This window comes from Elgaria multicarinata, chromosome 4 (assembly GCF_023053635.1).
Source record: "Elgaria multicarinata webbii isolate HBS135686 ecotype San Diego chromosome 4, rElgMul1.1.pri, whole genome shotgun sequence".
Taxonomy (NCBI): Eukaryota; Metazoa; Chordata; class Lepidosauria; order Squamata; family Anguidae; genus Elgaria; species Elgaria multicarinata.
This window is the reverse complement of record NC_086174.1, coordinates 123,541,344-123,568,491: the sequence shown is the minus strand read 5'-3', so window position 1 is coordinate 123,568,491 and position 27,148 is coordinate 123,541,344. Positions and strand designations below refer to the sequence as shown.

General features: G+C 39.6%; 1 protein-coding gene across 2 annotated transcripts in view; it reads left to right on the top strand.

Annotated features, from left to right (window-relative positions):
* The window catches only part of MYT1L (myelin transcription factor 1 like), a 385,911-nt gene that overhangs the window by 323,328 nt on the left and 35,435 nt on the right, over positions 1–27,148 (top strand). For both annotated transcript variants that reach the window (XM_063125114.1, XM_063125113.1), the window contains exons 12-16: positions 787–998; positions 10,672–10,919; positions 15,242–15,478; positions 17,636–17,757; positions 18,676–18,744. In XM_063125114.1, coding sequence (XP_062981184.1) covers positions 787–998; positions 10,672–10,919; positions 15,242–15,478; positions 17,636–17,757; positions 18,676–18,744 — 888 coding nt within the window. The remainder of the gene's footprint in view (positions 1–786; positions 999–10,671; positions 10,920–15,241; positions 15,479–17,635; positions 17,758–18,675; positions 18,745–27,148) is intronic.

Here is a 27,148-nt window from a genome sequence, read left to right as displayed (position 1 = left end):
CAAAGTGAACAAGAATTGTGGAGAAAGCCCAGCACTGCAAAGGTGAATAACACTTAAAATAAGAACACAAGTATTTTAAAGATTCAAAGAAATAGCAAAGTTTAAAAGTTGTTAAATCATAAAATTTAAAGTGGCCATCACACAGATGTATCAATATAGAACTGTCCTTTTCTTAATGGCTCTATACTAAATGAGGGTGGGGGGACAGATATGGGATGTATGACACCTCTTAGCATTGTGTGTCCTCCTGGGGAACTAAAAAAAGTGATGGCGCGTTCAAAACGCAGCTTCAAGATCCAGCTGTGTAATGTAGATCCAGCAACATTTAATCAAGTGGGCATTGGAAGGTTGTTGGACAGACTAGATATCAAAGCACATGTGTGCCACATGAGAATCTCTGCCTATCCGTTGGCTATCCTAGATTTAGGCATTCGGGGGTCAGGCAAAATGCATAGGTAACAGGTGCTGCCTGCTAACACCGCTGCTACAACTATGCTCCTCCTCCTATTGTCCTATATAACAGGAAAACATAGCTGTGTTGTTGTTGTTTTAATGGGGCATTTCCCTGTTTCTATTGCTATTAGCCACATATGGTGTAATTATAATTAATTTGCTCTGGGCTTTTGTTGAAAGAAGGTGTCCTGCTGAAATGCAGCCTAAGCACAAAGCAAAGATATAATACATTGCTACCTCTTGAGTGCAGTAAACAAATAGATTGAAATGTTACTATCAGGGCTGTAAGATGTGTATTATGTGTCTAACACACTACATGTTTTTAATTTCTAGGCCCATGTGTTTTGTTAAGCAGTTGGAGATCCCTCAATATGGCTACAGAAACAATGTTCCTACCACAACGCCCCGCTCCAACCTGGCCAAGGAACTAGAGAAATACTCTAAGACTACATTTGAATATAACAGTTATGACAACCATGCATATGGCAAGAGAGCCATAGCTCCCAAGGTGCAATCCAGGGATATATCCCCCAAAGGATATGATGGTATGAGCTGTACACTCTTTATGCATCAGAAACAAATTTGTGTCTAACAATGTTGTTGGGCTGTGTAGACACCATCTAGATATTGTACGTGTTCATGCCTATGCAATAGAGTGGAAGTCTATGTATTTCACCAACATGCTTGGTAGAAATAAACAGTGGTATAGGTTCAAGTATTTTTATATGTCAGAAATTGCAGACTTGAGACTTGCTTGGCTTGCTGGATGCTTCTGCTACTGCTTGCTTTATGTAGTGACCTGATCCATCAGGTTGAGAAAGTTGAAGCAGGTTCTGTATCAATCAATCATGGCCATAGTCCTTAACTATACAATCACACAAGGCTGACAAAAAACTTTGATTTGATCAGTGATAAAAATGATATACATCCAAAAAAGCAGCAAGAATAAGTTTAAAAAGAAAAGAAAAAGCAGATAAACGGACTTCTGCGGTATTAAGAGGAATTCTATTACCTTACACTTATCTATGAAGGCATGTTAAAATCTTTATTTTATATCATGCTTGATTCAGGATTTTTGTACAGGCAGAAGGATATATTTAATGATTTGGTTTCTGGAATTATTACCTCGCAATCAAAACTGACAGTGACACCAGGTCCTGTGATGTGTACCATCTGTTTTAAGGCTACCTCCTGGGAGGCCCTGTCTCAGGGGTTATATAATGCTCTTGTAATTTCTTGAAGGTACTTTAACATCCATAAATTGCTCCTTTTAAACCTTCTTTATGTTACTCTGTAGGGCCCACTCCAGGGTTCAGGAGGCCCTCACTGAGACACCATCAGAATTTTCACAAAGTGTGGAGTGGCGTAATGTCGAGCAATGTCGAGGCCCTATGGTTGTTTCCCAGCTATCCACTGCCTGACATGTTAGCATCAGTGGGCCCTGTCAGGGTGTTGAGGCCCTGGTAGCTGCCTGACAATACCAGATGCGGATGCTGGGCCTGTTACTTTGTAAGGTACCAAATACACTGATGGTGATCCATACACTCCCTGAAAAAGGCCTGTTATTTTGTACATATGTAGCAGGCATATATAAAAATAACGAATTTTATTTGTCAGACAAATTAATACAGGTCTCTCTGTTGTTGGACTTCCAAAACACTTAATTTGAGATACGTTTAAAAGGGAAGGGTGTTTTTTTTAAGCCATTGGTGTGAAACACAATTGCCCCCACTCCCGATGTCCTTTTGTGCTTTTTACATTTTAAAAAGATGAGCGTATAATAGAGAGAAAGCATAGAGAAGGCTGTTGTCTGGAAAAAGTAACCTAATATGATAATACCACAAACCTCTTGCTACTCCACCCATGAATTTCATTTCCAGGTTCAGGGCAAAGTATTGCAACCTAACTGTGGCTTTGCTTCCTCATGTCAATTTATACACAAATTTCATAAAACTGATATCAAAGAGTTTTTGAGGAACGTGGGATTTTGAAAAGGATTACTGCTATTGTGTATATGCCTTGAAGCCTTCACGCACAAGAATTGGCATGGATTATGGCTTCATAGTTTGTATAAATTAAGGTGTAGGCGGGACCAGGGAATTACCCTTTTAGGACCTCAATTCACTAAAGAACTTAAGCATTCTTAGTGAAGCCCAGAAGCCTAAGAATGCTTAAGGTTTAGGCTTATTCTACAAGGATTTGTTGAACTGGTTGTAAATGATGGAGAGCAGTGAAAGGATCTAAATGGGTCTTAGTTACCTGCACTGTGTGGGGAAGAGAACATTTTATTAATGAGCATGAACTCAAGTTGGTCTGTATTGTATGAGGTATAAAAATATATAAAGCATGGGTAGTGCTGGCATGGTAGTAGTATTGGTAAAGAATTATGCTGCGAAGTGCGTTCTGAGAGAGAAAAAATCTCTTATCCATTCTCTTTCATTTAAAAGTAGACCAGAGGCAAGAAAACAGGGGCAAGGAGAAAGTATAGTTGTAATGTCATCAAAGCTTAGTCTAGTTAGACTGAAGTACTTGAATTTCATGAGGTTGATGGGCTGATCCTGTCAGATTTACTATGCTAGAGTATTTTAATACAATGTGTACTAACATTGTTGTATAGAACATAGAAGTCCAGGCCCAGGGAACTCACGTTAGAACAGGCCTGAACAAGTCTGCCATTGTTTTGAAGTCTTAAGAAGGCAGCAAGAACAGGCATATTGATCCCTGAGTGGACCATCATGGCTGGTCTATAGTCAATTTGATGATCCACCGTAACTGGAAGGAAACAGAAATAGGTTAGAATCTTTTTCCTGTCAAAGGCCACATTTCCTCAGAGATAATCTGGGTGGGACTGGAACTGGTGGTGAGTGAGATCAAGGCTACCTCCTTTCTCTCTTTCTGCCACCTCTCTCTCTCTCTCTCTCTCTCTGTTTTTTTCTTGTTTCGGGTATGTACGTGTGTGTTTCTTGCATGGGGGGTTGCTTTTCTCTTGGTCTGGGGATATTTTTTTTATTTGAGGAGGGTGTTTCATGACATTGGTCAGAGGTGCCTTGGGTGTCTCTGTTCAGCATTGTACAACTGGCCGCTCTTCTGCTGAACTGAAGTCTCCCAACGGAAAAGGCTGGTGTAGGAGGCAGGTGTTGCATGATGCTGTCAGAAGGAATCCATCCAGCACTGTACAGTCATCCACACTCAAGTGTGGAAACCAGAGGAAACCAGAGAGGGACGGAGAAAGGGGCAGGTGGAGGCAAGGTGGAAAGGCCTTGGGTCAGATGAAAAGGCACTGAGGCATGTATCAAGTCCATGGGCCAGCAGTTACCTATTGCTGAAGAAGGAAATGAGGATTGACTAGGCTGGTAAAGGAAATTCAGGAGACAAGGGAAGCTGAAATAGGAGGGATTCAGAAAAAGATTTGTATTGAGGTTTTGGGTGTTGTTGTTTTGGTGCTTTCCTTTTAAGCTCCATTCCCTTCATTCCACATTTTTACTGGTGCACACATAAATCAAATTCAAATTTTATTACGGTCATAGACCATAATAAAATGTACACTAAATGAATATACCCTAAAACTGTAACATGCTTTTACAAACTCATGTCTGTAGCTATATTTATCACATGACTACATTTATCACACAGGCTTGCATTTCTGTTGAGTTTGTTCATGGCTTACATTAATTCTTGAATTGTCATTTTTAATGCTGTTAATCTTGAGATGATGTTAAAAAAAAGAAAGATAATACATAGTGTTTTTCTACTGGATGAAGTTCAACTGAACTAAGTTTTCTCATCCTAAAGAACTGTCGTTCTTTAAACAACACTCCCTTCTCTCTCAACATTCATAGTTTCTAACATTATGTACTAACTATTTCAAAATCAGTATTTTGTAATTATATTTAGAGATGAAGCCATCCCCTAAAAAGATAATGTATCAAAAAAAATGTGATCAGTTTAGAACCTGGATAATAAACAGAAGTTAATGCTGTCAAATGATTTAAAGTGAAACCAGAGTTACAAATGGAGTAAATAGTTTGACATATGAATTGCTGAACGTTTGAAATCTTATTTAATATTGAGGCATGGTTTGTGTCAAAGATCATCAAGAAAAATGTCAGATGGATGATGCAGACTACAAAAGCAAACTAATGACTGACAGGTGTTTTTTTTAGTTGTGGCATGGAACAATAACAAGCATAACAAGCTCATACATAAGGAGATGCCTAAAATCAAATGATTTGATTCATTAGCTGTCGTGATTCCAAGCCCCACTGCTGGTACGAGACAATAAAGACGTCTGCCACGTTATCCACAAAGTTTTATTCAACAAACCAACATCTATTCTCACCTGGAGGGTGCCTGAATGCTACGAGCTATGCTCTAAGCTTAATTTGACTAACAAAGTTAGGCAGAAACTTTCGGTAGAAGTTGGCAAATCCCAGGAAACTTTGCAGGTCTCTCCTGGATTCCGATGCTTGCTAAGACAAGGTGGCCTGCACTTTGATGGGATCCATTTCAATGACCTTTGCGGAAATTTGATAGTCCAGAAGGTCCAAGGTAGGCAAGTCAAAAGTGCATCTTTCTAGTTTAGCAAACAGGTGGTGCTCACGTAGGCGCTGAAGGATGACTTTTACATGTAGCTGGGTTCCTGGGGGTCTTGAGAAGGAAATAAGTAAATCCTCCAAGTAAATGATAAGGAACTTGTCCAGATAATTCCTAAAAATGTCTTGCGTGGTATGGCAAAATGTAGCTGGGGTATTAACAAATACTCAAAGGCACCATATTGCATCAAAAATGCTGTCTTCCATTCTTCCTCCCAAATATGTACCAAATTATAAGCCCCACTCAAAACCAATTTTGTAAAAATGGTGGCTTGCCCCAGGCACTCTAACATTTCTAGGATGAGTTCCCAGGAGTGGGGGATGGTCTCCGGATCATCTGCATTCTTGCAGTTAAGCTGTTGTGAAGATTCATTTCTAACTACTGAAGAGTCTTGGAGAATATCCTCCTCCGCTTCCTGAGTTGGCTGGTAAATTTCTAGTCCTCCTTCAGATTCTGAGTCTGATTGACCACCACCCCCTTTCCCCACACTAAGGAGAACAGGCCTGATCCTTACACTATCCCCTCTCCCATAATGCCTCCCCCCACAGCGAGCACACAGGAAGCTCGGCTTGGGCTTGTGAGGGCAGTGCTGGTGGAACTGGCAGACTAACAATGGGGCATGCAGAATGGGCCTGATGTTCAGGCCCATAATCCTTCCAGTCTATTAAGTATTGTAGCTTTCACGAGAAACAGTGGAAGTCTAGAATGTCTATTTCAAATTCTTCCTCTTCCTCCACCAAGACTGGAGGGGATAGGGATGTGTCCAAGCAATGGGGATCTCTGGCAGCCGCTGGGGAAAGCAAGGACCGATGGGAAACAGGGTGGATCTTCAAAGAAAGGGGAAGGGCAAGTTTGAAAGCAATGGGATTGATCTGGGCTGTAGTTTGAAAGGGGCCTGTCCGGCGGGCTGCAAGTTTTTTGCTGGGCGTTTTAGAGGAAAAATGCCAAGTGGATAACCAAACCCAGTCCCCTACTTATAAGGCTGGACCTGGAAGCCAGTTGGATGCTGCTTTGTAAGATATTTTAGTTTGCTCAATTTGTTCCTGAAGAAGGGCATGCAGGGTGTGCAGTTCTTCCAAGAAGTCATTGGTGGCCGGCACTGCAGTAGAACCAAGGGATGAGGGGAAGTTCTTGGGGTGATATCCATAGTTGGCAAGCAAAGTCCATCCATAAAACTGGTAGTGGCCCCTGAATCCATTAAGGCCATAACATTAGCATTATTATTTGACGGATTTCCTTGTTCTGTTTTGTACAGGATGCTGCACACGTTAGTGGAACAGTTGGTTCTTTTATAGTTTGCATTTAGTTTCCTTTTATGACTGGATTTTTAACATTCTGGAGCCACTTTACACAGCAGTAAGGGCAAAAGTTCATGTGCTAATTGCATAGCATGTAGCTGAGGCTCATCTTACTTATTTACTCTAGTGTAACTACATACAACTCCAGTATGGATTGGAACCACTTTCTTCCAACAAGCAGCTTTGAGCCAGCCCTAATGGTATACACACAGCCCTTCCAAGGGAGTCTTCTGTACGACGCAGCATGGAATCTCATCCAGCCATCACTTTGGGTGCAAGACACTTATCGAGCATGGCACAGCAACCCAGGCCACAGCTAGACCTAAGGTTTATCCTGAGATCATCCAGGGTTCGCCCCTGCCTGAGCAATGGATCCCCTGTATGTCACCTAGATGAACAGGTTTGACCCCTGGATGATCCAGGGATAACCCTTAGGTCTAGCTATGGCCCCCATGTCAATTTTACATTTAGTCATTTTCTCCAGTGGATGTTTGGCCTCTATGGTCATTTGTCATGTCCTACTGTAGACTCATTGCCAACTTCTATCCCATCTGCATTTGCAACTTTTACATCTGATCCCCTAGGGATGATTTGTCCTGAACTGGATTCTGTCTGTTCACTTTACTCAGAAGTCAATTTGAAAGCTGCTCTGCAAACCTTTTTGATATTAAATGCCAGCACTCTAGTTCCATTTTGGTTATATATTTATTCCCAGACTAATCCCCAAAGTAGACCCCAATAATCTACCAATCCATATGTGGTTATATATTGCTTGTAGTTTATATCATTTGGCAAGGAGATTATATGGAAGCTGGGAGGTTTCCTGGTTTGGATCAACACATAAAACATTAATCTCACATTCAATTTGGAATATAATGAATGTGCAATTAGCTGATCAAAAGCAAAGAATTGCTCTCAATACTACTATATTTAGAAAATCTACAGAAACCAGGATTTATTTTAAGGTTTGATAATTTCTACCTCTGACAGTAGAACTAATCTACCAAATGTCCACTTATCAAGAAGTAGGGCATAACTGCTCTTCATCCATGGATTTTATCAAATTCTCTGCCAACCTGTATAATGCCCTTATACAAAGCTGTGTCACCTGCTCTGCAGAGAGGTGCTGATAGATGATTTGATGGAAGAAAGTGAGAAAACCAAGACAAAGAGATTGTGGATGACTATGTGTCTGTTTCTGTTCAAGGTTTCATCTTCAAGCGATGGCACCTCCTCCAAGAGATTTCAGGGTGCCAGGCTAAACTTGCTTCTATATCCAAATATGCTAGGATTATCAGCAATTGTTTTATATGCAGTGGATCACCTCTGTATAAAACAGCTCTACAGCAAACATGTTTTGACACAATCGTACCTCTGGAGGACATTTTTCATATGGGAATTGTTATGTTCTGCAGGAATACAGTGATATAAGAGATTACATCACTCCCTATAAGTGAGAAGACATACCATCTTGAAAAACTGCCTCCTTTTATATGAACCTGCCTGTGTATTAACATATTCATTGGAGCCAATCTCCAGGTGTCCCCACTATCAGAGATTAGATAGGTGGCAACAGAGGAGAGGACTTTTAGGTGGTCACACCCTTACAATGACACACTTTCGCCACAAGGCTGCTTGCCTGGCTCTTAGCCTGATTAGTTTTTGGCACTAAACTAAACTCTTGTTACTTTGCCCAAACATTTTATTTATGTTAATTGCTTTAATTTTAGTGCTGATCTGCTTGCTATCTTTGTTTTACTCTGTTAGATATTCTATAGTTCTTTGTTTTTATATCATTGGAATTTTTATTATTACCTTTGCCGCCTATGCAGTTAGATATCCCTACAATAAATTGTATGTTGAGGAAGCCGTCAAGCCTTCTTCATGCATTAGTCATGTGAAGGGATATCATGTATTTAATGAGAATACACACTACTGACCCCAACTCTAAGGTCACACTGTTTCCCCTGGCCCCAGTGTGGATGTCTGAGATGGGAAAGCCTATCTGTGTATACCTCTATTTGCATGGGCTTCCCTGCATGATCAGAGTTCCAGGTAAGGGATTCTTGAGAATCTAGATTGGTTTGCATTTTTAGGAAACCAATCTGATTCGCACTTCCCAAACTAATACATGGATTGGAATGTGGTTATCCTTTAGATGAGGCACGCCTCCAATTTTTTTGATAAAGTTCTTGGCTTAAAAAATATAGAAATTATATAAAGCCGCATATTTTAGGATAAAATCCATTAAAAACTGCATTTTTTAGGACAAAATGCATATAAAATATGTATTTTAAGATAAAATGTGTACCAAATATATTTAACTAAGTATTTAAATGCATTTTTGTGCAGATTATTAATAAACAAAATGCAAAAACTGGACTTATGAATGAACACACAAAAAATTGGCGTGGATTGCTGTTAGAGTGATCCATCCCTAGTTCCATGACCTGGAGAGGTTTATGCACAAAGAGGTCTACACAAGCAGACATCTTCAGCATGGATGCCAGGGGTGGGACTCGAAGCAGCATGACTCCCACAGCCCCTTTAGTTTCTCATGCAAGTAACATGTGAAGGGGCCTATAGAAATATTCAGAACTGGAGAGAATTTTTAAAATATAGTGAAAGAGAATCAGGGAGTGTCATTTGTAAAACATGGTACTTAATGCTTATGCAGCCAGGAACACTAGGGTTATTGAAAAACCTGAGGAATTTAGATGGCAGCTTAGACGGATGGAATTTCAAACTACAAAGTTTCATACCTGAAGAGTTAAATGAGCACCGATCCCATGCCACTGTTGTAGAAATATTCAGATTAATTGGCTTCAAGTGATGTTGACCTTCTGGGTAGTAAAAAGGTACTTCTCTAAGACTGTTTTCATATATGACACTATAAAGTGTCTTTGATCATTTCCACAGATGACACTTCACTAAAGCTTCAGGCTTACTTGGGAACAAGCCCAAATGAGAACAGTGGGTCTTAAATCAAAATAAACATATATATAGTGTTAGGTTACAAAAAGTGCACTTCAGACTCTCTCTTTCCACCATGTGGGCATGTGCTAAACTAGCTGTTGATATGGAAGAGTCACACATAGGATCTCCTGTGATTTTAAATTTTTTGATAGCAGCCAGAGTGAGATGGAGCAGGGGTTGGATTTGGATCAAAACCATGGTGCTGGTAGGGACTTCTAATGCTTTCCCCTGTGCTGTTTCCTTCATGAAACTCGCCCCCACCTAAGCTGCTTATTTGCCGCACAAGCAAAACATACAGGTACCATGGTTCAACCTTAAATGTCAACTGAAGTCTTGTATATTTGACACGGCCATGCGTTTCAGAGATTGTGGTAAATTACAATAATGTTTACAACTGTACATGTGTTTGCCTGTTTGATACACCCATACACTGTTCTGTTTTTAATGGCATTTGTCTTCTGCAGAAGAGTTGAACCTCAAATAGCAAATGGGTCCTTCATACCATTTGATATTTTAGTTTTCGTGTCAGATGCGTTATTTCCCTTCTCCTCCAATGAATCTTTCCCACTTTGGTGCTGCCAAAGCATGGCAGAAGAAGGAGAGTGGTCTTGAGTTAAGTGGAGGATAGGCACATGCGAGACAGGCTGCTAATGTGTCAGATGGGTGAGGGAGGGTGAAGCAGGCCTAGGAGCTCCAGGATGTACTGGGATGGTGCCATTTTGTTGAGGCTGCAACATGGATCTGCCACATTATCTTCTCAGTGAGCTTTTTTCTGCCAAACCCTAAAAGATACTTCACATTATGAGTTTTATGCAAGTGTCCACATTTTACCAGAGGAAGTCTGTCACTGCATTCCTTCCTCCTGCCATGCAGGTGTTTGAGCCAGCGCGCAATTACTGAACAAAGATGCCATTGCATTCGTACTGTAGAATAACATTTCTTTATTCGTTTAATATATTTCTATACCGCCCATCATCACAAGAGCTTTCAAGGTGGAGTAAAATCTAAGTAACCATTTATTTTTAAGAGGCTAATATTAAAAAATAGAGTCGTTGGTGTGTGTGTGCTTTTTTTAAAAAAAACTCTATTCATTGCGCACATTTTGCTTGCTATAAATCCAGTCTGTGTGTCACTGCAGAACACTGCAGGCTATTCCTTTGCTTCTTCCCATATTGCATCCAGGTTTCCACTGAATATCATACAATCCTCAAGGGTGGGGTTTCTCCCTCTTTTAACAGACTTTGCGAGCTGCTTTTTGAACAATGCTCTCTGCAGATTGCATGGCTTTTTTTCATGTATGCACACAGATGCTGACCTTTTGAGTCATCCTTGTCATGTTTCCTTCCCACAGCTAAACGTTACTGTAAGAATTCAAGCCCAACCAGCAGCACAACCAGCAGTTATGCCCCTAGCAGCAGCAGCAATATGAGCTGTGGAGGAGGCAGCAGCGCTAGCAGCACCTGCAGCAAGAGCAGCTTTGACTATACCCATGACATGGAAGCAGCGCACATGGCTGCTACTGCTATACTGAATCTTTCCACTCGTTGCAGGGAGATGCCTCAGAACCTCTCCACTAAACCTCAGGATCTCTGTTCCAGGGTAAAATTTGTGCATGTGTATCTATCTGTTTATATGTAGATTAGTTTTATTATGAAATGAAAATATGTAACTCTTGACTGCACTAGCCTATGGATGCAGGATGAATTCAGTAAGAGCTACCTGTGAGGCTTGTTCTCCAAATAAATGTTATCTAAACATCTTAAATAATCCAATTCAGCATATAGAGTTTAAAAAATAGTCTGGCAACAATTAAAACAAAACCAGGCCTATTGTTAACTAAATACTTAAATCGGTGAGATCTGAGGAGGAGAGTATAAAGATATTTAAGCGGCACTAACTGAAATGTCTGTAGTATATCTATAATGTGTTTATTGGTATTAAGGAAGAAAAGTATAATATAGGAGTTTTAGTGGATGTATTTTACATGGGGAAGTAAAGAGCAGTTTGGTATAGCTTCTGATAAACTGGCATGGGGCAGTTTATAGAGATATGCAGCAATAAGACAGTAGGGAGGTTAAAGCGTTTGCCACACAAACATATGGAGCAAACATCAGCCCTGTCCAACATGTGATTATTATTTTGTATATCCACTTTCCCCAGTCCTGGTGCTCTATAGATGTTTTGGACTACAACTCCCAGCGCCCCTGACCATTGGCTGGCTGGATCTGATAGTAGTTGGAGTCCAAAACATTTGGAGAGAACCAGGTCGGCGAAGGCTGGTGTATGGCAATTTTATGTGGTTTTGCTTTTAGCTAAAGATACTCGCTTGATAGTGGATGCTTCCAGTCAAGCCAATCATCTTGCCTCATTCACACAATTTTTGTGGGGGTCCAGAGGCCGTCATCATCCATTAGTTACCCTCCTGTGTTTTCCCACCACTTCTTGCATCTTTTTTTTCTTTCTTACCACAAAATATCCATTAAGGAAGAAAAGATGGAAGAGCAGCATAATGCCTTCCAATAGTTAGTGCTGGGGCCCCTCTGTCTAGAAGCACCCAGTGTCTTCAAGCTATTGATAAAGAAAAGCTGAGCCAAGAGAGAGACATACTTCGGCTGTTCTGTTGCCCTGGAAGGCTGTCCCTGCTTCAAGTCTACCATTATCCAAGCCAAAGCATCCTCTGGAAGCAAAGTGAAACATTTTAAAATGTGCTCACATGTTTTAGCAGATGAAAATTAGACTGGATAACCTGTTGATAGCACACTTTTAAGGTCTCAGTGTTGTATAAAAATCTTTGTTTTCCACCCTGAGCATTAGAGGTACAAGTTTCTGATTTTATACTTCCCCCCAAGGTGGGATCTGAGGCTTCCTATATTGAATCAGAAGTGGAAACTCAGAATTACTTCTGTCAGTCCTGTTGCTTACTAGCATGTTAATTGGCTCTGAGGTGACCCTGACTACTAGCACTTCCCCGTTGTTTGCGGTAGAAGGATAAAGAGACCTATGCACTTGCTTAGCTGTGCCTTTCAACAAAACAAATTGAATTAGCTATGCATTCCATGGATAGCAATAGGAACTTTGTGTATACACTGAGATCTAAATTACAAATACTGGGTAATATTCAATTATTCAATTAATTCTTCCTGCTTCCATCAGGAATGTGGAATGTGATTGCTCCCTTTCCCTGCACCCCCCATGTGCTCTGGAGAGTTGGGGCACCCTCCAGAGCCAATTTGGAAGGGCTGCAAGAAAGCGAGAGGAGGGAAATTTCTGTGGTGTGACGGGATTTCTGTTCTTTGACATTGGATTTCACCCAGTTGTTGTTCAACAAATTAACAAAGCTATATTGGCTAATCTGGAGGCTTATTTTGTTAATGTGTATGTACATGAAGATGAGAGCTAACTGGAATTGTGTTTGAAGAAACCTTTGCTCCATACACAATACTGACAAACCTTACTATAAAAATAGAAAGTTCTTTTTCGATCAGATGCTTTCAAAAACCATGGGGTTAGATCCAACATCATGTATGTGGACTACTGTTAGTGCAACAAGAGTTTTCCTTCCCCTGCTCTCTCTTGCAACCCCCACATGCCTCCAAATCTGCTCTGGGGGGGGGCAGTAGCACCAATCCTCTTGAACAAATTTGGGGGGGCTGCTGGGGTGGGGGGAGAAATCCAATTCACCGGGGGTGGCCATAACCCTTCCAGAAGGACATTATTGGATACGACTCATGGTTTACACTGGACAAATAGGTCTTTTCTACATGAGGCATTTAACCTGCTTCCAAATTCTTTGTGGGATTAAGATCAACTCCATTGCATAACTTTTTCCCCCTGGGATAGGGGTGAGGTTTCTTTCTCTGCCTTTCTATGTTCCATTATATTACCACGGTAGTATAGCAGAATTGATTAAATACACTAGACTAGAGTTTCATGCCACCATTTACAAATATACCAGATTTTACTCATTGGGGGGGGGAAACATATTACTAGAATGGGAGGAGACTTGGAAGATGACATCATGTAAAGCACCTGCAAACTACCATGACTGAAGAATCACGAGTGAACAATAAATGCCTCGTGTGGAAAGGCTCATAGTGCTATACTGGCTTATATATAAATTATATTGACTTCTTAATATATTAATAGCCACTTGGCAAAGCTGAAATGAGCTAATTGAAAATGAGAGAGAGAGAGAGAGAAACTCATACAATCAGGGTCATATCCTAAAATAATTAATTCATATTAAAAAGGAATAAGACCCTTTTTAAAAAAATATTTTAATTTAAAGAAATATTGAAGTTGGTTTTTTTTAAAAAAAAAAACCTGATAGTTGATGAGACATGGCTTGTTTAAATGCATTTTCTGTTAAAATTACTGCATGAGACCACTAGGTGGCTGTGCAAACAGCTGGAGGTCAAACAGGCAGGTTCTGCTCTTTTACAGAGAAACAAAGGTCCCCCCTTTTCTTTAACAAAGATAAATGGATAATGTAACCCTAGAAGTTATTATTAGAAACAATTAATGTCAATTCAGACAAATGGGGAAAGGTTTTGTTTTCAGTTACTTACATCAATTCAATTGATTACCCTACAAAAGGGAGGAAAACCTTTTTCCTAGCATATAAGTAGTATTAACGTAACTTAGGTAGGAAAAATTTAGGCAATGTAAGTGGAAAACATTGCATTATTTTTGTGAAAAAGAAAAGATGAGATGTCTTTCCTAAATGTTTCTCCTTTTTATTAAAATCAAAATAGTTTTTCTGGTAAGGTAAATGCCACACTAAATTACCATCAAGGAATTAATTAAGTTTAGGGCATCATCCTATGTGTGTTTAGACAGAAAAGGGTTCTACAACTCCTAGCATTTTCTAGCCAGGGTGTACCCTTAGTCTATTAGAAAAGTTATCCAAGTAGAATTTTTGATGTATGATTTATCTGTGTAATAAGCATGAGAAAAGATTTCCTTTTCGGAGTGTCTTCTGGAAGCTTTTATTACTCCGTGAGGAAAGCAAGTTGCTAGAAAGATGAGGAAATTGTGCCTTTCTTTCAATAGGATTCCTCGGAAAGGATCTTTGTCTCTCTCTTGAAATATGAATTGCCATGTGTATTTTGGCTTTTCTATCCATCTCTTTTCATCCTGATACGTTATCACCTGCTTTAGGAAAACAAAGGTTTGAAGTAAAAAATGATTTTTGCTTCACTTGCAAAAGGAAAGGAAAGAGGTAGAAGTAAAAGGCAGAAAGGAAATGCCTCACTTTCCCTACACACATCTCTATTGCTGCAGGGAATGTCAGTACCAGTTTCTTTTCCCCAAGCTGAGATGATTATAAAGGAGGACTTTGTAGAGTATAAAGCCATGTTATAAGTGAATGTCTGTGATGGGGTGTCTGATTTGAATGCATTTCCCCTTTATATGAAGATAGCAAGCATAGTACAAAGTGGCATGTGGGGGAATCTACTGAAACTGTCTGTTGGTTTTACCGGGTGAGGATGGTATGTTTCATGTTAAGTACTTAAAAGTTCCATTCTTTTTTATGATTCTGTAGCTGTTAGTGTTTGAAAGAATTTGTTTGCCTTTACTGATATATAACTGATACTTTTCTATTGTTACCTGCACTGATACTTATCAATTGTAATTCTCTAAACAGCTGCTTAAAAGTCCAATCAGATTCATATAGATGTTAAGGCAACGAACTAGACATGGGAAAGAGTCAACCAAGGCCAGGCAGTGAAATTAGCAATGAGAAAATGTTTTCACAGGTTTCTTACTGAATGCCTTCTGTGATATATCTGTGTTGCCAAGGGGTGGAATCATTAGTGGAGAGTTCAATTTACTTATATACGTTGGGAGGATCATTCGTAGTGGCAAGTTGAATTATACTTTTTGGTGTATGTGTGTGTGTTCTTGTTATTTTTAAACAGAATCCTGAAATGGAAGTTGATGAAAATGGGACGTTAGATTTGAGCTTGAACAAGCAAAGGCAGCGAGACGGTTGCTGCACCATTTTGACGCCACTGGAACCAATGTCACCGCAACAACAGGCTGTTATGAATAACAGGTGTTACCAACTGAATGAAAGTGACTGTTGGGACTTGCCGGTGGACTACACAAAAATGAAGCCTAGTAGGATAGATGAAGACGATTCAAAAGAAATTAATGTATGTCTCTTTCATCTCCAGGGTTGTTTTGATCCATTAAATTTCTAAAAACTGGTGGGGCAATAGAGAATTTAGTAACCATGGATGGTTTGCAGGCAAAGATGCCTTTCTGCAGTTTATTATTTTCTTTAAAGATGACATCTTAGTTAATTGTTTTATTGTATTTTTATTTTATTAACTATGCTGTGTTTATTTTCATATATTTCTGAAATCCATTTGAGCAGGTCAGTGTACATCTCAGAATCAGCACAGGAAACTTTAATTTGTCAAGTAGTGTAGCTATCCAGCACCTTGCTTAGGAACTTAACATGTCATATTCAAGGATATATTTTGTGAAGTCTTAAGGAATGCTCGTATAGGAACTGTTTGTTAGCAAAACAGTAAGCATGTCACAATCATAGCATGGTCTTTGCCCATACATTGAGTGAGGCAGTTAGCCATTCACCATATGGGGAACTATATGGAACATATGGTTAAAGTTATGAACATAAGTGGGACTTGGATTAATTCTCTCTGTTCTTGTTGCTGTGATATCTCTGCAAACTTAGAAAGTGGTAGTAAAGAAAGAAAACAAAGTTAGTAACTGTATTTGACTCCACAAATAACAAAAATGTGACTTTTTTCAGTTGTTGCTTGGAAAGGATACTCTTGATTGTTATCTGTGCTGCTTAATTTATGACACTGCTCTTTATCTTTGTCAGATTCCAATTCTTTCCCAGTACAATTTATAGTCAAGCTTCTGTGGTGTAGATATGATTTTACAGTCCCAGACTTTAATGTCAAAGAATTTGGTCCTGGTACATTTTGATTGTCTGGTCTTATGTGCACTTTTTCCTCAGCTGTTGCATGAATCTCATTTCAATAAATGAAAGCACAGATTTTTTTTCTTTAAATAATAATAATAATAATTAAATGGAGACATGATGGGATATGCTCTGTATACATTATCACTAAAATAGGAGAAAATGCATAAGGGAAAGAGTATATGGAAAACAAGCAGAAAATTAACCTTTTTGCTTAGACCACCATCTACAGGAATGTCTATGTCAATGCATTTCAGCACATTAAATAAATGTTTCTAAATTCAGTGTCTTGACAACACATCAGTGCTGTATTTGGTAGGGAGATCTATTTAGGTTTGAGCCATTATTTGTGTATATATATAATTATGACATTAAATATTGTATTTGGACATTTCATTATTTGATTCTGTTTTTATTATGTTGGTGTTTTTCTGGATAAAATGTTGCATATGGGAGAAGAGTCTATGTTTTATTTCACAAAAGTGTATTGCATTTTCTTACACAATTAGCTGTGAAATTATTGAGTTTGTTGCTGATACAAATTAGAACTTTATAAAAGAAATAAATTACAATGTCCACCTTTGTACTAGAATTTCAGTTTTCCAAATTTAGTGTGTGTGTGTGTGTGTGTGTGTGTGTGTATGTGTGTGTGTGTATACACACACACACACACACACACACACGTCCAAACAGCACACCAATGGAGTTCTGATTTTGTTATGTCAGAAATGTTCTAGTTTCCAAATGCCATTCAGATAAATGAAGGGGAATTCTAATTTGGCAGTAAATCTCCGCTTCATGTATTCGAAATTAAAGAATTAAATTTGAAAGTCCACGTGTCAGCTTTCGGTTGCAGCTGAAAATGGCTTCCATGTGGCAACGATTCCATGTGATTATGATGGATTGGCACTACTGCACACTAGTGCCACTCCTTTATGGACATAGCGGCTTCCATGCAATGCTACTGATCCATCTTGTGAAACACCATACATGACTTATGGCAGCTACATGGAACTCCCTCCAGACGGAATGAATTTGGGGCAACAACCACACTAATGTGGTTATGTATGGGGCAGCCAGTACATGCATACAGGTTATCCATTCATGCAGACTGTTCCTCTCATTGCATCATAGGGGTCAAGCCTGCACATGCAAACATTCCAAGGTAGTGATTTGTTGAAGGCATGGGGTGTTCAATGCATATGTGGACCTCTTCTCTCCATGGAAGTGAATGTAATGGCCCTTGACGGTGAAAAGGCCCTACACCCAGAGGAAATATCTGGATTGATATAACTGTATACATTATGGCCTCCTATTTGAATCTGTTTGATGTATCTCTTATCTTTGCTTGCAGCCAGAAGACTTAGATCCTTTTCAAGAGGCATTAGAAGAAAGAAGGTATCCTGGGGAAGTCACCATCCCAAGCCCTAAACCCAAATATCCTCAATGCAAAGAGAATAAAAAGGATTTAATAACGTAAGCATAATGTGAGGTGAAATTATTTTTTTACTATTTTTAACCTTTCTCTTTTGTTGTCTTATCTGAATAAACTAGTACATATATGCCTTGCAGTATGAGCATGCAGCATTTGCAGCATATAAATGTTTCAGACTGTCAGTTAAGTTTAAGTGATGAACTAATATGGTATCTGCTTGTCCCTAATGATGCTATATTGTACTGAGACGTCATTTTTCATTGAATTCTGTTCATTTTTGCAGCTTTTTCGATAGGATGCTTAAATCCCCCTTGCAGACATTGCAGCTAAACTGGAAACAATGAAACTTTTAAAAGTTTTTTTAAAAAACATACTTACTATTTTGGCTGTTTTTTGTTTTTGTTTGGTGGCAGATGTCCAACACCAGGGTGTGATGGGAGTGGTCATGTGACTGGTAATTACGCCTCACATAGAAGGTGTGACTTCATTTTTTTCATGGTGGATTCTGTCTTTTCAATTTATTGTTTTCAGCTTACCTCAACAATGCTGTCAAAGTAAAAATGTTGAACTATGTGTTAACCCTTTGAGTAATAAATGTTGATTTTAAAAGCATGCTAATTTGTGTGTTGTATAAACGTCTTTTTTCTTTTAAAACTACTACTAAAAATTTAAAAATTCCTAAAGTTTTCAAATAGTTAACCCATGGATCACTAATATTTGTTTGTTACACTTACAAGCTTATTAGGAAAAAATAGTAACATCAGAAGTAAAGTTTTACATCTAAATATATTCAGAGGGTTAACTTGTATTACAAAATTTAATATTGCAGCACTTGCCCGCCCCATCGCTTTTCTGCATTGCAATTTTTTAATTTTAATTTTTTTAACATTGTGTTTGTTTAGAAGGTCTTAGTTTAAAAGAGAGTTGACTTAACTTGGCTGTCCTGACCTGTTTTACAGTCTGTCTGGCTGCCCATTGGCTGACAAAAGTATTCGAAGTATGCTGGCCACAAGCTCACAGGAACTCAAGTAAGATATAATGAATGCCATTCTTTTTCTTCTTTTAAATAACCATTTTCTTAGCAGTTACAAACAGAAGTGTCAGGAATGTAAAAGGACACTGAGTAAAGCTACAATCGATACACTTAACTTTTCTGCCGTCTGGTTAAAAAATAAATACAACAGACTATGTCTATAGAACTCATAGGTTGTGAATTTTATCCTATTGCAGGTAGCTGATTGCTCTGATGTCACAGAAGGAATAGAGTCAGCAGAGATTCATAGCCCTTCTGGAAGCCATTCAATTAATAGCTGTGATCTCAAAGGATGCTGAGTGCTAAGGAGGAGACTCTGGAGACTTTAGAACTGACATGTTAAAGTAACGTTTGATACATTATACCATATAATTATTGGCCACAGTCTATGGTATTTTGAATCACTTTGTAGATGGAAATCAGTTGAGTAACTCTTGAGCTGGTATGGAACAGTCAGACACAAACAACAATTGTTCTTTCAATATATTATAGTTTTTGAAGTGGGTCTTATTTCCCATAAGGAATGGTAAACCAGTTTGGAAGTAAGGTAAGCCAAAGGAGAACCTTGCAAATCTTAGCATTCATCGTTTGAAAGTTTTTAGTTCTCATATCTGCAGAGCAAATGTTTTAAAGTATGATAGCAGTGTGTATTTCAATGCTTAATTATGATAGCACCGTCTGCCTCAGTTGTGAATATCTAGAGCCAGATTTGTATCCTTGAGTGAAGTTCAAAATCTAGAATATCTGAAGTGGGGTGGTGGGGAGGGCGGAAATAGAGAGAACAAAAGGGTATCTAACAGAAAGAGGCACATGACAAAAGGTTAAGAATAGTCAGGCTTGAACGTATTCTATTCTTTAAGAAGGATGGAGTGAAGATATCCCCATGTGATCTGAGAGTTTACCTAGCATCCTCTACGATTTACAAAGGGAAGTGGCATGGTAGAAGAAGCATTGCTACTTCTGGTGTGGTGATTGCACGTGGGATTGTGTTGCCTCAGGCAGCTGTCAAGGATGATCCTGAGAAGGTTAAGGGAGCAGAGAAGGACATGACTCAGAAGGCTAGAAGAAAGTAATGCAGGGCATGGGGCTTCAGAATTAAAGTGGTTGCAGAGGAAGAAAGAAATTACACCTGATAAATGTGTAGCAAGGCCTGAAAAGTCATCTTAGCAAACATAAAAAAAAAGAGCACAAGGAATCCTTAAGAGTCTGGAGGCCAGAAACTGGGCTAATGTTAATCTAAGTTCAACATATCTGCTAGAGCAGTGGACTTCAACTGGTCCAGACCCGAGACCCACATCTGCCTCCCAACTTGCAACATGGGACTTGTGCCTGATGTTTTTCCATGCCCAACATGGTGGCAACAGCTTTACTACGACCTGCGTAGACTGATCTCGTGACCCATTTGGGGGTTGCGACCCACGGGTTGAAGACCACTGCACTAGAGGGTTAATTAGGCTTATATAGGAAGACACTTTTAGGCCACAATCCTATGCATGTTTATATAGAAAAAAGCCCCACAGCTCCCAGCATTCCCCAGCCAGCATGGCTGTCAGTCTAAATATGCATAGGATTGTGCCCTAACATTCTAATTTCTCTTGCAAGGCTAACAATTAGGGAATCCAGTAAGTTTAGAGAGAACGAAAAACCTCACTTCCCCACATCCAAGATTGTTTCTAATGAAGTTCATCCGCCAGCAGGGCAGACACCAATCTAACGCTTTCTAAAGGCAGTCAAAGGCTTTGGTGCGAAAGTTTATGATTTTGCAATGAAACAGGTCAGAAAAATAAATGTTTAAATTGAATTGGTCTATTTATAAAAATCTTTGCAGCAGTTTTGGCCCATTAGAATAAAAAAGTAAAAAATATCAACAGGGTAATAGCCTTATTAAGACAAACCAAAGCATTACAAAATAGTCAGCAAGCTTTGTAAGGCTGGATGTTGAATAAAAATAGCAAAAAGAGAGAATATTTGTGGGCATGGTAGAAGTAGAAAAGCTTCAGCGCAGGCCATGGTATAATTTCAAAAATGTAGAACACATAATTTCAGAATTAAAATAACAACTTTTAAAGTCTTCCATGAAATTGTATATATTGGATGGAATTGTGGGAGGGAACATGTGTTATAAGTTTGCAGTTACAAATTGTGCTTGGGCCCTGGGAAATCAAGGAAACATCATTACAACTCCTTTTACCCTTCATAAATAGGAGCCATCCGATGTTCAACCCTTGAGTTTTCCAAATGATCAGTGCATTGTATTCAATAAAAATCGCTCATATGGCTTTGAAATCATTTCACATGAATGATCAAAAGTCTGGGAAAATACAATAAAATACAGTTCTGGTCACCGCACCTTAAAAAGGATATTTTAGAGCTGGAAAAGTTGCAGAAAAGGGCAAAGTAAAATAGTCAACAACTCCCCATAGGGGAAAGCATTACAGTATTTAGGGATTTTTTTGCTTAGAAAAAAGGCAAGTAAGGTAGAGACATGACAGAGGTATATAAAATTACGCATTGTCTGGAGAAAATAGATAGGGAGAGGTTTTTCTGCCTGTCTCATAATAGTAGAACCCAGGGTCATCCCATGAAGCTGAATGGTGGAAGATTCAGGACAGTAAAAGAAATAATCCTTCACACAGTTAAACTATGGAATTTCCTACCAATAGATGTTATGATGGCGACCAACTTGGATGGCTTTAAAGAGGGATTAGACCAATTCATGAAGGATATGGTTATCAATAGCTAATAGTCATGATGCCTATATGCTACCTCCAATATCAAAGGTAACATGCCTCTGTATGCTAGTTGCTGGGGTACATGAACAAGAGGATGTTATTGCATTCATTCCCTGCTTATACATGGTTGGCCACTGTGCAAACAGAATGCTGAACTAGATAGGCCTTTGACCTGATCCAGCACAGGTTTTCTTATGGTCTTAAATATATTAGTTCTCTTGATTGCTAATAAGCATCTACAGGAAATCAGAGCTTGTGATGTCATCCCATCTGCCGAGCAAGAGTTCAAAATATACATGATTTTTTGTATATGTGCTCATAAAAGAATGGCGATGTTGGAGGAATTCTGGGCTTTCAAGCCCTTGTCCATGAGATACTCAAGATTCCATCTTGGTATCAATGAGATGGGCACATTTGCCTAACATCAAGAGAGATGAGTTCCTTGTCTCAGCTCAGGTACTTCATCTTCATGGCTGTCGTAGCAGGATTGGTCCTCACCCGAGATTGAAGCTCAGATTTCTCCTCAGCCCATATCAGCAGGATATTGCCTTTTGGGTGTATACAATATTCTTTCAATTGGCATCTCACTAACATTATAAGGATCTCATTGCCCCATCTGATGCCAAAGGAATCTGATCTTTATTTAAACTGATAACAGCAATCAATTGTCAGCTCACCTGCAAGTTGAGGTGTTATGTAGATGTCATTAAGGGCGCAATTCTGTGGGTTGTGCCCGGGGTACTCTTAAGCCCCTGAACTCAGGAACTTACAATTGCGCTTAGTGCGCAGGGTGGCTTCAGCAAGGAGGGCATCCTCGCCTTCATGCTCCCTTTGCCCTGCTTTTTCAGCTAGACAACCAATTTGGCTGTCTAGCTGGGGGGTTTGGAGTGGGAGAGGGGAGACCGCACAGTGCTTAGGAAGCTGTCTAAACCAGCTTCTGGAGTCTCCTCCCCTCCCCATCCCCTGTAATTCCCCCTTTTCACCCTCTCTACCCTTAGTTTACTGAGCAGGGAGAGGCAGCCCCTGAGGCCGCAAAGGGGAGGGGCGGGGAGCGCTGTTCTGTGGCTCCCAGCTCAGACCGTAGTCTATGATCTTGGAGCCAGAAAACAGAGAAGTCCTATGTCCCCTCCAGACGCTGTCTAGGGGATATTATTATTATTATTATTATTATTTATTACATTTATATCCCGCCTTTTTTCCTTCAAGGAACCCAAGGTGGCATACATAATCCTCCTCCTCTCCATGTTATCCTCACAACAACAACCTTGTGAGGTAGGTTGGGGCTGAGAGTTTGTGATGCCCAAAGTCACCCAGTGGGTTTCCATGGCCGAGTGGGGACTAGAACCTGGATCTCCCGACTCCCAGTCCAACATCTTAGCCACTACACCATTGCTCCTTAAGTTATGTTTTGGTGCAAAAATATCTCAGGTTGTACCAAAGACTACAGGAGCAGAGAAGTATAACTGCTTTTCTTCAGATATATAGAAGCTGTGGGTTTTTTTATTATTTATTACATAAATAGTATTACCTCAGTGGTACAGGAAGATGAGTAGGAGATCTGATGTTTGCCAAGGAATCCTTTTCCTCCCACTTCCTGTGGTGATCACTCAGTGTATACTCGACTATCCTTGCTCGGATACCTTTCTTTGGACATGACTTTGAACATAATCATGAATATAATTAATTTTCTCTCCTCATCCCTGGAAGTTACCATTAAATAACGTGTTTTGTATTTCTCTTTTCTGTCATCCAATCTATTTTGCACGTTGAGAGAAGCTATTTCTAATCATATGACTTCATTCGAATATCACATGTCTTCTTTCTATAAGTAGGTGCATACTGAAACTGTAAGGCAATTTATTAAAGTAATGATAAAATGGATGTGCTAGTACAGCTTTTGTGAATCTTCTCCTGCCATGTGTTTGGAAGCACATTACAAATGTTTATAAAGTGCACCGCCTTTGTATTCTGCAAAGAACACAAGCTCCCCACAAAGTTTGCCAGCTCAGAAGGACAGCCGGCACATTTCTCTCCCTGCCGGCTGTGAGGGAGAGAAGGAGGGGAGCTCAGACCCCTGGATCTGAGGTCGGAGTGCTGATCCAGTAACCCTAACCTAAACTATCCTAAGCCCCCCACCCCATCCCACCCCTTCTTTATTTTTGAACTTGTGCTTATGTGGCAGAACAAACCTTTTCCAGTGTTCCAGTAAAGTTTGTTTTGCTCACAAGTGTCCACCCTCATATGCAGAGTAGATCTAGCTCTATGCCCTTCTTTCTTTCCCAGAGCTACAGGGTAGATAAAAGGCAAGGCACTTGATTAGCTTCTAATCAAAGTTTATTATACATTTATCCGTATATGATTTAGTTAGCATGTGTTATTTTATTTAATTTGATAACTAGCAAAATACTATCATTGCCTTTTCCTGTAATGAGACTGTTCAGCTAATCAAAAGTAAAGTGGCAGAAAGTACTCTGATGCCTATCATTTTATTCTTCAGTAACAAAGGAAATCTACATATATTGATTTAGCTGTCATTTACCCCTCCTGCAGTTGCTGCTGGGGCGTATATGAGAAAAAGAGACTAATGGATGGGGAATTTCTTGTTCATGGTTGCAGAGTTGATATGTGGGTCTCTACCACTGCCTGTAATTCTGGCACTAGAAAACCTGTGTAGGGGAACAGACTGTGTCGTGTTTCCACATCTTCAGTACTATGTTGCTGTTGTCGCAAAACAGTATTTTATAACTGCCATTAACAATAAGTTCTCTAAGAAGTAATAAAAAACACAAAGCAAACATAAAATTAAAGAAAGTTAAAGTAGCATTAAAATAACCATTTAAATTTAAAGGACAACAGTAAAAAGAGGTATTAAAAGCTCTGTCTATGAAGAACGACTAAAACTATGAAAAAGTTCATTGCGGGAAAGAAATTACTATGTGCACAATCCACCAGAACTGTCATTTGATCTTGAGTTTCAAAAGATCAGTGGGGTGGGTGGGACAACGTATCCTGGTGGTGGATCCAGAAATCTTTCTTCCTGATTTGGGAGAGAAACCTTGGGAAGGATGTAAATGGCCCAAAGGAACTTGGGGGAAAATATGCCAGACCAAGGGTGGGAGATCCAAAGGCCATTTTTGCCGCCTATACCACCCACCCTGCATGCCACATGTCACTCCTTCCCTTTTAGGAGCCAGATTTAAAAACAAACACACATACACACATCCTTAATGGCTACAGAGCACCCAAAGGGTCACTACCAAGCCAAATCCCACTACACAGTATCAGTACTAATTGCTGCTTCACCCATGATAGCAGTCCCCATACAATCACCTTGGCAGCAGATAAGGGTGTCTGTATCTACAGTCAACAGACTCTGCGTGCATTTACAGCCTTGTGGGGAGGCTGCGCTTCCATGAATGTGCCATTCTGGATCAGACCAAGATTCCATCTTGTCCAGCATTCTGCTCACATGGAAGCCAACCAGCTGCCTGTGTGAAACCCACAAATAGGACATGAGTGCAATAGCCCCCTCCTGCTCATGTTCCCCAGCAACTAGTAGTGTACATAGGCATACTGCCTCTGATATTGGAGGTAATATATAACCATCATGATTATTGATGTCGTTATCCTCTGTAAATCGGTGTAATCTCCTCTTAAGGCCATCCAAGTTGGTGGCCATCAGAACAGCTTGAAGTTTAACTATGCACTGTGTGAAGAAGTACTTTGTTTTATCTGTAGTATACATCTGGCCTCCAATATTTGCATGCTGGTAGTCGTATTAGAGCAGAGTGCTCCTATGTACACACAAAATGTGAGTGGAACTTATTTTATTTTATTTTATTTATTACATTTTTATACCGCCCAATAGCCGAACTTCACTGAAAGAATATATTTATTTATTACACTGGCCCAAAGTCACCCAGTGAGCTTCTGTGGCCAAGTGGGGACTAAAACCCAGATCTTCCAACTCCCAGTCCAACACTCTAGCTACTACACATTATTATTATTATTATTATTATTATTATTATTATTATTATTATTATTTCTTGGCTGCCTCTCCCTCTGGATCGAGGCGGGAAACAACATTTAATACAGAAATACCACATAAATCAAATGCATTAAACTGATTAAAAACATATAAAACCGATGCAATATAATAATCAGACATCTTAAAATTCATTTGGGTAGGCCTGCTGGAGGAGACTTGTCTTTATAGCTGCCTTAAACTCAGAGAGAGTATTAAGTTGATGAATCTCTTGTAGCAGGCCATTCCACAGTCTGGGAGCGGCAGAAGAGAAGGTCCTCTGGGTAACAGTTGTCAGCCTAGTTTTGGCTGACTGAGGTAAAATATTCCCAGCGGATCAGGGACTAATTTATTTGGCAAATGTTTGATTCACAAAGTCCTAGCAAAAGTGCCCCATGCTTAATATGATGGTGTAGGGAAAAATGTATCATGTACTTCATAGTGAAGACTTAGGCTTTAGCTAGACTTAAGGTTTATCCCAGGGTCGTCCCTGCCTGCTCCCGGGATATTCTGTGTCATTTATATGAACAGGGATGACCCCAGGATGATCTCGGGATAAACCTTAAGTCTAGCTAAGGCTTGTGTCTCTAAAGGAAATTAAAGCAAAAGGAAGAATATATATTTTGTGTACTTCTTGGTTAATTAACAATTACTAGGGAGGGTATTTAATTACTAAATATTAAGGCTACAATGCAGATAACTCAGTGAAGATATCTGAGCAGATCATTTGCCATGTATGCAGGCAGCTGTTTGGAAATAAGACAATCTACTGCTGAAACTTGGAAAATTTCAAAAGGAGTTTTTTGATGTGTAGTTAAGCCGGTTGTCTGTGTAAGTCTAAGTGCAATTCAATATACCAATCTAGTATAAATTATGGCCACACTTTGGTTTCTAAAAAAAGTGGATAGGTATAAGAGAATTTCACACGCATCCTGGGTTAGTATGGTTGCAGTCAGATTTAGAATTATGCAGGCCAGTAGCTTTCAACCTTCCTACCCTTGTGGAATACTTTCCACAACCTATATGTAAGAGCAAACTCATTCTCTGAGCTTGGATACTTATATAGCCAAAAATGGTACCATTCACCCACAAGAGGGGAGACACCAGCAGACTTGGAGCAACACTAAGGTTTTCAGAAGTACAAAAAGATTAGGAAAAAAATGGTAACAACGGAGCCCAAAACAGCCCAGTGAGACTGAGCTTGCTCAGTGGGCATAGAATGTTTCTGTTGGAGGGAAAAGGGAAAATCAAAGGGGAATGGCATGGCATCAAGACATTTTCAGTCTATGCAATTGATGCTGTGTGTTTGGTTCCCATTTGACTGAACAACATTTCTGTAGCGGTGAAAGTGGAAAAGAAGGATTTCTTTTTAACAGTCATTGTATCTTCACATTGCCACTGAGTAGAGCTTTTCCCGAGCAGTGAGAGCCCTGTTCCAATTTGGCCAATAGAGAGAGAGAGAGATTGAGCAAGTGAGTTGTACGTTTAGTGGCACTCTGACGTGTTTGCAAGACATTTTGAAGATAAAGTTGTTTGTATCCATCATGGCTTAGGCTCCACACTTATTGCAATTCCTGTAATGGAGGTATCCAGAACACTGGCTGGACCAGATGCGTTGGATGACTTTCAGATGCAGAGGTCTG